Genomic DNA, 15,672 nt, shown 5'->3' on the forward strand with positions numbered 1-15,672 from the left:
GAAAAATGCTTTTCTTTCCTATGGTTTGTTGGAAGTGAAATAAAATAAAATAATATTTTATGTATTATATAATAACTACTAAAGCCGTCAATCATTGAGGTGAAAAATGAAAATTTATTTAATAATCTGGATACTTTATTATTGTTTAAGTAACACAGTATTTGATTGACTGGATTAATTTTCTAGTCATTAGTTATAGAGTTATAGAAGGAAGAATTAATTTTTTTCCTTTCTGAAATATATTTCAATGATAGCAAAAACTAAGGGAGGGATGAGAAGTACCTTTGGAAAAAAATCAAAGTGAATTATTACCTAGTTTAGATTTTATGCCTCACGGATTATTGAAATTTTTTATTTGATTAGTAATAACCCTGCCTGAACAAACATCTTCTACTTGATTCCAATGTTTGTCACCTGTGTAAACAGAAGCTTCTGTAGAAACTAAAACACTGATTAGGAAAGTGAAAAACACAGTTATATGGTTATGGTCTTCATACAATATTGAATAAAAATGACTAGTTTTCCTGTAAAATTGATGTTTAGCTCCTACATACATAACATAAGGCAAATGGCATCAGGATTTTATAATCATTTTATAAAATACAGTAGGTGTCAATGATGCTGCAGAAAAAGGTATGGCCAGATGTCATGGTAGAGTCTGTTTAAGTATATATTTCCCTTAGCTGATTTCAGAATCTTCTCTTCTGTGTAGGTGAAGACCCAGGGATAGAATAGGATGCCAGAGACATCCTTGCTGTCTCTGAATTAAGAGTTTTAAAATTCAAAGGGCACCAAAGCATTTACTTCTGTCTTCCCAAGTCTCTGTCTTTTCTTTTTTCCCCTCCTTCTCAGAATGCAACCCCAGACCCTTCATTCAGTAAACCTGAAATAAAATATGCACCCGGCCTCACTCCTTACTTTGCTGAACTTGTAACAGAATGAATGTCTTATCTCTCAAATCAATTTCTGAGTTTTCAGTTTCATTTTTTATACTTAGTCACAGTTTGATGCATAACACTGTGATATAACTGAACACGACGTGAACAACACCATGGGGATGAATTGATCACCACAAGACAAATCTTCAAAAGGAAATGTGAAAATTCATTTCCCCCTGGCTATCAACATATATTCGGGGCTGTTAAGTGAATTCTTGAAGTGATTTGGTGTGTTGATATAACAGGCATCTACTCTCGGGCTTCCCTAAGCCTGGTTGTATATAGTCCATACTATAGTTTTTCCCCAAGTCTATTCAATGAAACACTAGTCCTTTGATCTGCCTCATAATAAAAATGATGTGAAAGAAATTAGAACACTTTGCATTGGGTCATGGACATTTAAAATCATGAACATTCTTTTCATTTCTTATCACTGCACAATGCTTAGGTAGTTTATAAAAAATTTTGCCGTGAGGACAAAAATCTAATTTTCAAAACCAGTGTTTCTCAGGACTTTTTGATAAATTAACTCCTTCTTTTGTAATTATGTATTACAATGCCTCAAAAGTAGTGTTCTAAGAAACTCATTTTAGGAAATAATCGCAGTTCACCAACTTTTAGGTGCATATTTTCTTCAATTCTTTACCCATTCAAATTGGGATGTTTCTTACATTTGATGATGTCCTGGGTTAAATGAATAAGATATTGCCCTAGCAGCTTTCCTGTCAGTTATGTGTGCTGTCTTAGTTATGATTAAGCTCATCTCAGAGTGACAAATATCCAAAATAATAATGGTTTAAGTAACATAGAAATTGATTTCTTAGCAACAAATCTATAGGTGGGTGGTCCTTTAGTAGGATTGCATTTTGTGGTGTTGGATACTCAGGTTTCTTCCTCCTAGTTCCATTTTGCAGAGCCTTCAATCCAAGACCATATAATGGTTCAAGAAGGCTGCTCCCTATCCATCTGTAATACCCAAATTCCTGCCAGCAGTAAAAGAAAACAAAAATCAACAAAAACAAGTAAAATTAAAGTGCCAGTCTTTTAAGGAAAGTTCTCAGAAGCTTCCAGTGACACTTCTGCTTACACCCCAAAGACGAGAACTTCGTAATATGGCCACAGCTAGTAGCCAAGGTGAGGCTGGGGAATGTAGTCATTTTCCTGAGCGGGCATGTACTGAGCTAAAATTGTTATTTCTGTGAATCAAGGAAGTCTATGAAAAGGGGAAGGACTGGAGAAGAACTACCATGTTTCCCTGAAAGTAAGAACAGGTCTTATATTAATTGTTGCTCCAAAAGATGAGTTAGGGCTTATGTTCAGGGGATGTCATCCTGAAAAATCATACTAGGGCTTATTTTCCAGTTAGGTCTTATTTTCGGGGAAACATGGTAGCACTACTTGCTATAGAATGATCAATAAAAATTGATATTTACAAGAAGTAGATCATTAAAAAAATTACTCTAGAAATAGAGACTAGAGAAATATCAAAGCATAACTATTTCAGAGTTAAGAAAATATGAAGGCAAATATTGTTAAAGATGAAAAATTTATTTTGCCGTTAGCAACCAGAAATTAGCCCTTTCCTCTCTAACACCAAACAGTTTAAAAGGAATTTTTTGATATTCATGGCTTTGGATTGTGAAGGTCAGAACAGAATGATATTCTCTGTTGCCTTCCTTTGAGTTTCAGATCACTTTGATTATTCAAATTTAAGTGGGGGAAAGTAAAACTGGAGATAGAGGGTATGATTCATATAGTGGATATTGTGTAGATATGGGCTCATAGTAAGACTGTCCAGAATTTGATTAGTTTGTTCTCAAGCTGCTCTGTTGTTTGCATTACTCTTTCAGAGATTTTGATGGAATTAAATACAGGAATTACTGTAAAGAAATTCCCCAGTGTTCACCATTGCATTTCATTCTTTTATTTGATCACAATATCTTTAATCTCTAATTTCTAAATAGAAATATTGAAGTAGAGAGACTATTCAAATTTAACCTCAAATTTGACTACTGTTAATTTGGAAATGTAATTAGATCATGAATGAATTTTTTAAACATTATAATTAAAAGAATTAAAAATGCCCACATGTAATAGTGTAAATCTCTTTAAAATATAAATTTCTAACTTTTTAAGCCACAGTTATTTTGGAATATCTGTCACTCTCAGCTGATCCTCTTGATTCTTTTGCTTTATTAAGCTATACTTTGCCCACCCCCACAAAAAAAAAAAAAAAAGGAAAAGAAGTATGATTCATTGAAGCCAGACTTCTATACCTATTCCAAAAGCTGTTATTTTGTGATGCTTACCTTTATTTATAAGCTATTTAAAAACACTTCACAAGGGAATATAGTAATTATATAATTGTGGGGTACATAATTTGGTTTGTAATCAGTATATCAGATTATCTGATATCATAAAGTAAATAAAATTACAAACTAATGCATGCCCATTAGGCCTCAAAACCTATGGGGTTGTTTTTAAGAAAAGCAATATTAAATAAGTGGGAAAAATCTTGAAAGATGTAATAGGTGAGCTTCATGAATTGATCTGGGTTGGTAAATATGTTTTCAATGAAAATGTTATTTTGCTTGTTGTTTCTCTATTGCCTTATCTTATTGAGGATTAGCCATTTATATATATTTTTATTTTTGAATACTAAGTCATAAATGCAACAAATGCATGATGATATTATAATTAATATGGCCACACAGGAAAAACTTGTTTTTTAAAGAGATGAACTCTACCAGATAGATATATATCTCCTCAATATTATCAGATATTTTTTGAATACCCCTCATATACAAAATTCTCTGGGAGGCTTTGGAATATGGATGTCGAATTCTAAATAACTCAACCTTGCTGAAATATATTTGAAGAAGTAATAGTTATATTTTTGTTGCTTCAACAGAGTAGAAGGGAAATATCCTAGTTATGTTATTAAATTGGAATTATGAAGTGATAAAATAACAGCTGATACTTTTTTTTAATACATGAGGCAACTTAGTATTATAAATGCTTAAAAGCACACTCATAAGCCAATAATAAAATTGGGACTTATGAGTAATGTATGAGAAATGTGTACAGTAATACCCCCTTATCCTTGGAGGATACGTTCCAAGACCATGAATGGACACTTGAAACCGCATACAGTACTGGACTTTATATATGCTATGTTTTTCCTATGCATACATACCTGTGATAAAATTTAACCAATAAATTAGGTACAGTAAAAGATTAACAACAATAACTAATAATAAAATAGAACAATTTATATAACAATGTGCTGTAATAAAAGTTATGTTAATATGTTCTTTCTCTCTCTCTCTGATAACTGATCTGATAACCAAAATGGCTGCTAAGTAACTAATGGGTGGTGAATGTATTTAGCATGGAGATGCTGCACAAAGGGATGATTCACATTCTGGGTGGAATGGAGTGGAATGGTGAAAGATTTTACCATGCTACTAAGAACAGCACACAACTTAAAATTTATGAGTTGTGTATTTCTGGAATTTTCCATTTGATATTTTCAGATCATGGCTGACTGTGGGTAACTGAAACCACAGAAAGCAAAACTGCAGCTAAGGAGGGACTACTGTATTTCTGTCTCAGATCTCTGAAACTATCTACTCAGAGCAGTAAATTTATTCTGTTCCAACTATTAATTTTTTCAGTATGGTCAATCTAATGGCATAAGAATCTAAGAGCACCTGCATTTCTGTATGAATCTGCTTGATGTTTTCTGCACTTTTCTTCCATCATCTAAGTAGCAGTGTTGTTAATAATGGAAATCAAGATTTAATAACTTTCTTATCAGTTGATAATAGTTCTTTAAATCAAAACTGAAGTTTCTCATTAAAATTCAAAGGTATAAATATTTTGGAGGGATATTTTTTCAAGCAGACATGTAAATTCTACATTTTCCTTTAGTCTTTAACGCTATTATATACTTGTCAGAAGTAATTTTGTTTGCAAGCTATGGCATCGGTAGCCTGACTTGTTCAATGCACAATCTTAAAACTTTTAAATAAGTACATTTTTAGGTTTTATAGACATTTTACTTCTGTTGCAAAGTATCCACGTATGTCTGATAAATTGGGGAAAAAATAGATAGAACATAGTGTTAAGAATTGTAAAACCTGTTTGTAAATCCTAGTTTCAGGATTATTTCTTATTTAACTGAGAGGCTTTAGCATGTCATTTAAGTTTTAGGAGTTCAATTCCTCATTCACAAAATAGAATGAATAATATTTGCCCTGATTATATCACATAGAGCTATTGAAAAGATAAAAGAAAGTACTGAGTATTAAAACACTTTGAAAACTTTAAAATGCTCTTAAAAATGATGTATGCGTGTGTGAATATGTGAGTATGCATAGTGATAAAAATTAATAAACAGATCCTTATTTGGTTAGAGTCCTGCTTATTTATGGAAGTGAAAGTTATTACTGTTTAGAAAAGTTTTGGGGAAAAAACAGGGCATTGTGTTTGAGATTTTCTGTGAGTAAGGTGAACAGAGCAAGGTCTATAACGTTTAATTTGCCTTCTTGGAAAGACAGCATCTGAAACTGACTGTGTCAGGACTTACCTGGGATCTTAAGATGTAATGGTATTGTATATTTGGTATTACACACTTCCTGAAGTTCTTTTTAATCTTTGAAGATTTTATAAATATCAACCAACTTTGTCCCAGTTTTGTTTCCCAATAACTGGTATAAAATTGGTATTCCTTGGGGCTCCAGATGTTCTAATGCATAGTTGCTACAAATGCATTCTTTCAAAATTAATTTCATATAGAATCACACACACTTTCTAATTTAGGAGGGATATAAAGTAAATACTATTTATGAGACCAAATGTAAATAACACCACATGATCTCTCACATGGATGACCAAAATTCTGATTTAAGACAAAAACATTGGCCAAAATCATTGTACTGTATGGTAACACAGAATAAACATTCTATGTATTATTCTTATATTTTTGTAACTATGTTATGATTCCTCACATTGAATTGTCATTTTTAAACATATATGAAATATAAATCTTTATAACTAATGCTGTTCAGGGATATCATTCAGGAAACATGAATGTACAAAATAAAAAAAAAACACACAATGATAAATGTTATAAAAGGGCATGGCATTTTTTTATAATGGTGATTGGGATGCATTTAAGAAAATCTGACACATCTGTCTCTTTTTCTTTAGGCTTCTTTACCTGCAATAACTGATCTTCCAGAGTTTTTTGTTGCTTCTTATAAATGGCCTGGATGGACTCATGGCCCATTGGATCAAAAAAATTGTGCTGCATCATGGGCATTTTCCACTGCAAGTAATAAAGTCATTTTAATTACTTCCTTATAAATTCTCTCTTTGACTCTAGATTGTGGGACAATAATTAAAAGTTTCTAAAATTTAGAATATTTAAATATTAACATTTGTTTAATTAAAATAAAGTCTTATTCTGGCCAGAAAAAGCAACCTGAAGGTTATATAAAAATCCATTTTACTCTGAAAATTTGTCTTTATTTTTAGGGACTAATTTTAAATACAGAGTAAATCAAAAGAACAATAAATAAAAGTTACCAAATTTTGTGTTTCCTTTGAGAGTTAAGGTCAGATAATAAGAGGAGTGTGAGGTTACTTTTTCATCCATAATACTGTGTTTAATATTAATATTAATATGCATATACATGCATCCATGTAATTTTTATATTCTTTTCAAAAGATTTTCAAAAATATATTAAATTGGCAAACTAATTTGATGTAAAATAAGACTTCAGAACTAAATAATATTGGATTAAATGGGTTTCATTTCATTTTAAATAAAAGCAAATATATAGATTCTGACTCTAAAGTGATATAATTGGTCTTTTAATAAGAGTACTTTCCAAATTAGTGTTGCTTTAGTTCTAAAGTGCAATAATACCTCTTTTATAGCTACTTTCATATAAGTTCCCAAGTCCCATACATAAAAACTCAGATTAATGCTAAGATTTGGCCTCCAAATTATCCTCAAAGGAGTGCTGGTTGTATTCCAGCAATTAAATTGAAGCTAACATGATGTTGATTGGCTGCTATCAGAGATTTTCATAAAACTGTGCTCTAAGCTTTAAAGGTAATTCCAAAAGAGTACTTAAGAACAGTCTAAGCACTGAAAGCATTGAGAAATCAGTACACAGAGGAGACAGCTCTGCAGGGTGGCACTCCTTGGGACAGAAACGTACTGCTATCTTTGTCTAAATAGTGTTATCTAGTTTGTTCTAGAAATGATGCCAATGGCCAAGGTGACCTCTGTAGTGGCTCCCTCCATGCCCTCTATGCTACTGCTGCCTCCTCCAGTATAAACGCTCCCTGGCTTTCTGATGTTTGTCCTCAGTGCATTCCGGATCCACAGGACCTCTTTGAGCACTGTTTTTAGATTGGGAAGAGAGAGATTTAATCAGATAAATCATTTGTCATTTTATGTTTATGTGGTTAATATATTAGACTTCCTCGGTGATACATAAGAATTTTGTTTTAACTTTAGATTAGACCAGTATTTCTGAAGATGTCTTTGGAAAAATGTTGGTGGTGAAATGCTAAGAGTAACTTGCTGGGTGGATGGGGCAGTGTGTTTTAGTGTCCCTAGGTCACAGACACAGATAGCCTCAGCACAAGACTAAGTCTGGATTTGTCCCCATACCTAATTTATTGCCAGAGAGAGGGTTTTCAACACTTTCGTGGTTTCAGAGGACACAGTTTTGTATCCTGTGTATTCACTATGGCAAATCAAGCTGATGCTATTTATGTTTTTGAATGTTAAGAATAAATTAGGTTATTTTAAATATCTAGAAAATTTTGTCAGCAAGTAGTAGTTAAAATAAGAAAAATGTCTTTCACAGAAGCTAAAAGCTATAAAATGGAATAAATAAGATATTAAAAATAATATCTTATGGTATGTAAATGATTATTTTAAAAGGTATTAAAATAATGTATAAATGTATGTTTTAATATCTTATTTATTCCATTTTATAGCTTTTAGCTTCTTTGAAAGACATTTTTCTTATTTTAACTACTATGTCCTGACATAATTTTCTAGATATTTAAAAGAACCTAATTTATTCTTTTCTTTACTTAACATTCAAAAACATAAATAGCATCAGCTTGGTTTGCCATAGCAAATACTATACATATATATTTTTCAGCCAAGTAAAATTTGAGCAATATATCAGAAGCTGAAGAGGTAAAAGAGTTTGAAATGTTTGAAATGGTTGGAGTGATACATGAAACAAAACACATTTGGAGATAGAGTAAAATAAGAAGGGAAAATAATAGAGTGTGTCTCAGAGGTAAAGCCCAATAAAAGTTTTCAAAAAGAGAGTGGAAAACAGTTTGCTGAATTGAGTCATTCTTTAATCTTCTGACCTTTTCTAAGTATTTCTAGTGAATTTGGATTAAACCTTCACTGTGATTCTGAAATGTCTGTATAAGTGCAATATATTGTATACCATTAGAATTTAAAATATTTATCCTTTTGTTGAAATCTGCAGATTCATGGGGTTGGAAGGAATCTTAGAGGTCACCTTTTTCAAGGTTTTGGTTTTTTAAAAGAGGCACAAATAAGCAAAGTGACTTAACCAAAGCCAAAAACCATGAAGTCTCAGAAATGATCCAGGAAGCCAGGTTTCTGACTCCTTGAATACTGCTTTTTTTTTTTTTTTACATTGTAAAAGTATATTCTAAGTCAAAGAATAGTTCCAATAACAGTTCAGAAATTTATATTTGATTCTGAATCTTTGTACTAAAGTTTTCTTGAGAATAGCAGCGGTGGCAGGGTAATGTCTTTTGCTCCTGTGAAATATATCCTAGCACAGTAATTGTTGGGAACTGAGAAGGAAGTAGGAAGTTATAGACTCAACACATCTTGAGCATCTAAAATGTGCCAGCATTGTACTACGGAATTATACATATGCTGTAGTTACATCAAAACCATGGATACACAGAAATACATAAGTAAGTGATTATTTTAAAATGAATTATATTAGAATAATTCTAAATTAGCACTTTGCTGGCTTCCAATACACAGACAATTTTGATGAGTAAAACCTGTAACTTCTGAGAAAATTGGATGGATAGAAGAAAGGTTATGACTTTGTTGCCTTGAATTAAGAGATTCAATATCAAGAATGGGACTATCCCAGGAATCTGATAGAAAAATATCTGTACCAAAATGGCATCCACCCCAATTTTCTTATGATCTCATTATTCATATTAGTTTATCATGGTAGTATGATCAAAGTGAAAACATGTATACTTATTTGCTACTGGTTGATTAGTTTCCCTAGTCTATTACTCTATGAAGGCAGAATTATGACACTCTTGTTTCTTGTTCATCATTGCACTTTCTAGTGCTTAGAACAGCTGTCATCCAGTAGGTAGTCAATAAATATGTGTTGGGGAAAAGGATGAATTAATTAACAACAACCATAGTAGGGAATTATTTAAACAGAAGATAGAAGCTTCCTTCATAAAAGGTACATACGTATATCTGAATTCCATATCTACTAAAATAAGATTAAGATTATTATTTTCAAGTATATTATAAGCATAAAAGTGTGTATGTAGCTTTTAGATATTTTATGTGGTAGATTCATAGCATAAGAATGGTCTCCTAGGTAATTAAATTAGATACCAGTTTAAAAACCAAAACACAAATAACTTAAACATCTACCCAAGTATTTAATAGACAATCATTAGGTATGAGTAACAGGATTTGAAACAAATACTTGGAGTCTGACTGACATTTAGAACAGTAAATATTGAGGAATTTGATGTGTTTCTACTGGAATCTGAATTTTCTGCTGAAGTTTGATTAAAACAAACAGACTCTCCTTAGATTCTGAAGTCTCACAAAATGATGGCTGTTATTTAAATATTTTCTTATTAATTTTTTTTAATTTCAAAATTAATGGCTGATTTTTGTAAAATATTTGGTGATGTTTAAAATTACAAGTTCTCATCATCCACTCCCCGAAGTTAACTGTTAAACATTTTCTTAAATCAAAATAAATAGAAAGACAACAACAACAAAAAACAAAAAACAAAAAGCAAAAAAACAACAACAAAAGAACCAAACCAAGGATTTAATTATTTCCAATGTATCAGATTAACATAGATGAATTTTCAGTTAATATTTCTATGATCAGTTTTTTAAATTTCCTTAGCTTAATCATATATATATATACACACATATATATGTATGTATGTATATATATATATATATACACACACACATATATATGTATGTATGTATATATATATATATACACACACATATGTGTGTATATATATATATGATTAAGTGTCTTACACATAGTCGTGGATGTATATTTACGACTATGTATAGAACACTGTTGTAGGTTGTAGGTGCAGGAGATATAAATCTAAGATATGGCCCTTAACCTCAAGGTGTCTCACTTGACAGATTTCTTAATGAAGAATCCAAATGAGCAAGACAAACAAAAAAACAAACAAAAAAAGTCGTAGACACAGACAGCAGTTTAGTGGTCACCAGAGGGTAAAAGTGGGGGTGGGAGAGGTAAAAGAGGGCAAAGGGGTCAAATATATGGTAATGGAAGGAGAACTGACTCTATATGGTGAACACACAATGCAATATATAGATGACATATTATAGAAATATACACTTGAAACCTATATAATTTTACTAACCAATGTCACCCCAATAAATTTAATAAAAATTATAAAAAAGAATTCAGGAGTATATAGAACATGAAAGAAACAAAAACTAGAAAAGTCTTTGAAGTTGATAAGACAATGGAGCAATACCAAAATTGGACAAAAATTATGACACTGTTGAATTTTTTGGAAAGATGTATTAATATTATTTTGCCTTAATTTTAAAGTACATAAAGTTCAAAAGACTAGTTTAGGGTTCAAATAAAAAGGGCTATGTAAATTATTAGAAATACCATGTGCCATTTGAATGTTAATCAATCTTTTATTTGAAACAGGTGTAGCAGCTGACCGAATAGCAATTCAGTCTAAGGGTCGATACACAGCCAATCTGTCCCCTCAGAATTTGATTTCTTGCTGTGCCAAGAACCGTCATGGATGTAATAGTGGAAGCATCGATAGGGCTTGGTGGTACCTGAGAAAACGTGGGTAAATAGCTGCCGAACATATCTTTCTAGGCTTCTTATGAGTGTGACTTGGGGTTAGAATAAGGAAAAATGTATATATTTCAAAACTTTTACCAAAAATCAATACAAATACATATGCTACATCTGTATAAATATGTGTATTATATTTAAATGTATACTATATTTGGTATGTACTGAGATTATAAGCTATTGAAACAATTATTTAAAGAATTAATATATTCCTTGCTAAATTATTAGAAAGACTCAAATAATCATCGTCTTCTTGTTGCTCTGAACCAAATGGCTCTACTGATCCCCTAGGAACAAATGGATTAATTGATATTACTGATACCTCTGTTGAACCTTTCAGTTACCCAGATAGATGATGAATAGATAATATCCGGTAAGAATTAGACTAAGAATCAGATGAATAAAATAAAGAAGTAATTTACAGTTGCCTCAATTCATCAGTATCATTAATTGTCCCCATTTCATTTGATGAGAAGAGGCGGGTTGCATTTCCTTACTTTCATGTACTCTGATACCCTCACAGCATTCTAATAACTACTACGAGAGCTAATCTACTGACAAGCTACGTTATTCAGCTAAGGATACTGCAGCTGATAACTAGTAGTATACGAGTACATATGTTCTGCTCACCTGTTATTTCCTCATCCACTGAATGCTATAGAAGAGTGAGATGCTATGAAAGAATAGGTATCAGATATTGATAGGTGGAAATAAATTTCTTTAAAAAATTTTTTTCACATGTTTTGCCTAATAAGGTGGCTCTTAGGATGGACAACTTGGTTGATAACTTCCTGGTGTAGTAGTGCTTGGTTGGCTTCTGTTTTGTACTGTAATAAAAATCAAAGCCTTTTAGGAGCTTAAATATATAAGTTATCATTGAGACCTAACTAAATCTCATTTATTAATTTGCTCACTTTAACATAACAAAATATCGTAGGCTGGGCAGCTTACACACAACAAGCATTTATTTCTCACTGTTGTGGAGGCTGAGAAGCCCAAGATCAAAGTGTTGGAACATTCAGTTTTCAGAGCTCTCTTCCTGCTTTGCCTTCTCCCTGTGTGCTCATAAGACAGAGAAAGTGCTCTAGTGTCTCTTCCTCTTCTTATAAGGACACTAATCCCATTGTGAACCCCACCCTGATAACCTCCTTTAAAGTTAATTATCTCTTAAAGGCCCTGTCTCCAAATACTATCGCACTGGAGATTAGGGTTTCAACAAGTGAATTCGGGGTGACATAATTGAATCCATAGCACTTATTACCCAAAATAATACATTTAATGCATGATTTTTTGAAGTGTTTAGTGTTTTTTATGACTTTGCTTTCATTACACTCCGTGCTCAGATTTTCTGACTCTGTTGAACACTATTGAATTTTCTTGAACTAATCCTATTATACGCTTCTATGGGAAGTTCAACATTATATATCTATAAACCCATTCCATTGTTTTATTTTCCTTACCATCTGCTTCTGTATTCAATGAATTGTGTTGATTTTGAGCTGAATGATTTGAACTTTTCTATACTCAGTTTCAAAATTAGAGATTAAAATTGTTTTCATCTTTTGTATAACTTTCTATGTTATTAACTTTAAATATTATATTAGTATATACTATTTCTCCAAAGTATCCTGTAGACACGTAATAGTTGAAGTCTTATGAAAAGGTATCTATAATAACAAAAATGTAAAAAAAACCCCACTTAATTCTAAAACTAACATAATTTATCAGAATACCCCATCTAAGTATAATAAAATTAATTGTATTTTTCACATTAAATTTGGCTTTTCTACATTGTAATTACAGACACAGAATGAAGGACTACTTCCCCTATTAATATTACCACAGATTTTATTGACTCACTTTTCATCTTCAGGGAATTCTATACTATAGATAAAATTACTTATTAAAGTGGACTGAAGTGAGATTTTAAAAATTATAATGAAAAACTAAGAGGGGGCCAAGGAAAAGTCATTGGACTTTTATGTTACAATCAGTCAACACTTTCAAAATGATGCATGTACATAAACAGAATAATTTGTGAATGCTTAATTCAGTAAAATTACATATAGATAGGATATTATGATATTTTCCTAAGTATTACTTTTACTTCTTTGCTTATTCCTCATAGACTGGTATCCCACGCATGCTATCCACTTTTCAAGGATCAAAATATTACCAATAATGGCTGTGCCATGGCAAGCAGGTCTGATGGGCGGGGAAAACGGCATGCCACAAAGCCATGTCCCAACAACATCGAGAAATCTAATAGGATCTACCAATGTTCTCCTCCATACAGAGTCTCTTCCAATGTAAGTCTAAATGGCAAGAATTAAAAATGATTAATTTGCTCAAAAATATATAGCTCTGCTGTAATTAAGATTATTTAAAAAGTATTTAAACTATTAGATTCTAAGATAATGCTATGTTTTCAGGTACATTTTTTTTTAAATATATATTCTTAAACTACCCATTAAAAACTTTCAGTTTGGGTATGATTTCTAATCTTTGTGTATTAGCAGTATAAATGATTGGTTTAAATTTTGAAATGTCCATGGAAACAGAGTTTTAAAATTACATTTTTAATTAATTAATTAATATACTTGACAAATAAAAGTTAAATCAAACCCTTTTTCATTGGCTTTTTGTGGTAGTAGCTCATTTGATCAATCCTTTGCCTTACTCCCCCAAATAATTGAAGTAGACATAACTGTGATGGATAAAAAGACTCCCTTGCATTCCAGTCTGTCATTTAAAAGCATTGGCAAATTTTGCTTCATGATATCAGTATTATCCAGACCTTCTCACTTTCAGAGTATCTCACCCTTCAGAAGCTTCCGATTACCTGCAGCATACAATCCAGCATTTTTACCATGACATACAGGCTTTCCTGATTTGGTTCTGACCTAGTGCTTTTACAGACTCATGTCCTGCCAGCGTCTCCCTCTCCACCCACTCATAATGCTCCTGCTATAAGGACTGCTGTCTGCTTCCTAGGTATACCATGCTCTGGCATGCTTCTCTACTTAGCCAAGTGATGATTCCTCTTGCCCAAATGGTTATCCTACCTGTTTACATCTGGTAAAGTCCTACATATGTCGCAAGGCCCAGGTCAAACCTTCATTTTCCCTGTGAAGTTTTCTTGACTCCTGGGTAGGGTTAATTTCCTTTTCCTGTTTGCATCTATGGCACTTTGTGCTTGTCTCTATAATAGAACTTACCATTTTATAGTGCAATTATTTGTGTTACTGTCTGTTTATTACGCCCAAATTTAAATACACTGGGGATAGGCGTAGGGTCAGTATTTGTTTCTATCCTGGTTTCCAGTGATATGTACTCTGTGATACATGTGCATAAATGAATGAATAACCCGGCTCTTTAGTAAGGGCTGCATTATACATTGGGTGGTAACATAGAAATATTTGTATGCTAAATCTACACTGAACAATTTCACAAAACAAGTATTCGGAATTGCTCCTGTGATCAAAAGAATGGAGATGGCACTAATCTTCACTGATTAAACATGGCTTAACTTAATTATTTGTGAGTGTGTGACCATAGAAAGTTATCATATTTTCTCTCCATTACAAAAATTATTTAGTGATAAAGTCAGTGAAACAAATGATTTATCTTAGCAACTTCATCAGTGTGGCATTTCACATGTATTTCAAAGCATGAATAATGGCAAGTGGTCAAGGCACAGTGGGTTGTATGACTCCTAAACTGATTGTACAACACCTAATATTATACACCAGACAAATGGGTTTAGTATGCTCTGCTAACAATAATGATGCCATGCCATTGATATTTTACCTTGTAGGAAACTGAAATAATGAGAGAAATCATGCACAATGGACCAGTTCAAGGTAAGCTTGGAGGGAATATAATTGTCTTATTTATTCCTTTAATAAACAACATTACATCTTAGCTCATGTAAAAGGAACTTAAGAAAAGAAAGAAAATTTTTACTTTTAGAGTATTTATAAAGGCTCAACAATTATAAGATCAGTGGAATTATGGGACATATGCTCACCTAGTAACTTCATTTGGTGTCATTTTGTAGACTGATCAAATACCAGGAGGGCCAAAAATGTATATACATGACTTGTATTCATCTTTTGTTATCGGTATATATTGAGTATTACAATTTTAATACAGTTTTCTCCTTTCTTAAAATATATATACATTTTTTTGGCACCCTGTATATATGGTGATGGAAGAAGAACTGACTCTGGGTGGTGAGCACACAATACAATATATAGATGATGTATTACAGAATTGTACACTTGAAACCTATGTAATTTTGCTAACCATTGTCACCCCAGTAAATTTAATTTAAAAATAAATAAAAAAGAAGATAGGTTCATCCATAAATTAAATTCTTAGATATTAATGACACATATGATGAAAGTCTGCTAAATATTTCCAAAATGATCATGGACTAAGCAGACATAAAATTCTAAGTGATGAAGCTCATTTAATTGTTCAGTCATATTTCAAAATCTTACATAATGTTAGAAGTTTTCTCACCTTCAGTTTAAATAGATTAGGAAATGGAT

General features: G+C 32.0%; 1 protein-coding gene across 5 annotated transcripts in view; it reads left to right on the forward strand.

Annotated features, from left to right (window-relative positions):
• Positions 1-15,672, forward strand: part of TINAG (tubulointerstitial nephritis antigen) — a 76,553-nt gene that overhangs the window by 22,696 nt on the left and 38,185 nt on the right. For all 5 annotated transcript variants that reach the window (XM_074333107.1, XM_074333108.1, XM_019734587.2 and 2 more), the window contains 4 exons: positions 6,153-6,276; positions 10,958-11,108; positions 13,245-13,425; positions 14,934-14,979. In XM_074333107.1, coding sequence (XP_074189208.1) covers positions 6,153-6,276; positions 10,958-11,108; positions 13,245-13,425; positions 14,934-14,979 — 502 coding nt within the window. The remainder of the gene's footprint in view (positions 1-6,152; positions 6,277-10,957; positions 11,109-13,244; positions 13,426-14,933; positions 14,980-15,672) is intronic.

Source organism: Rhinolophus sinicus, linkage group LG05, assembly GCF_036562045.2.
Source record: "Rhinolophus sinicus isolate RSC01 linkage group LG05, ASM3656204v1, whole genome shotgun sequence".
Taxonomy (NCBI): Eukaryota; Metazoa; Chordata; class Mammalia; order Chiroptera; family Rhinolophidae; genus Rhinolophus; species Rhinolophus sinicus.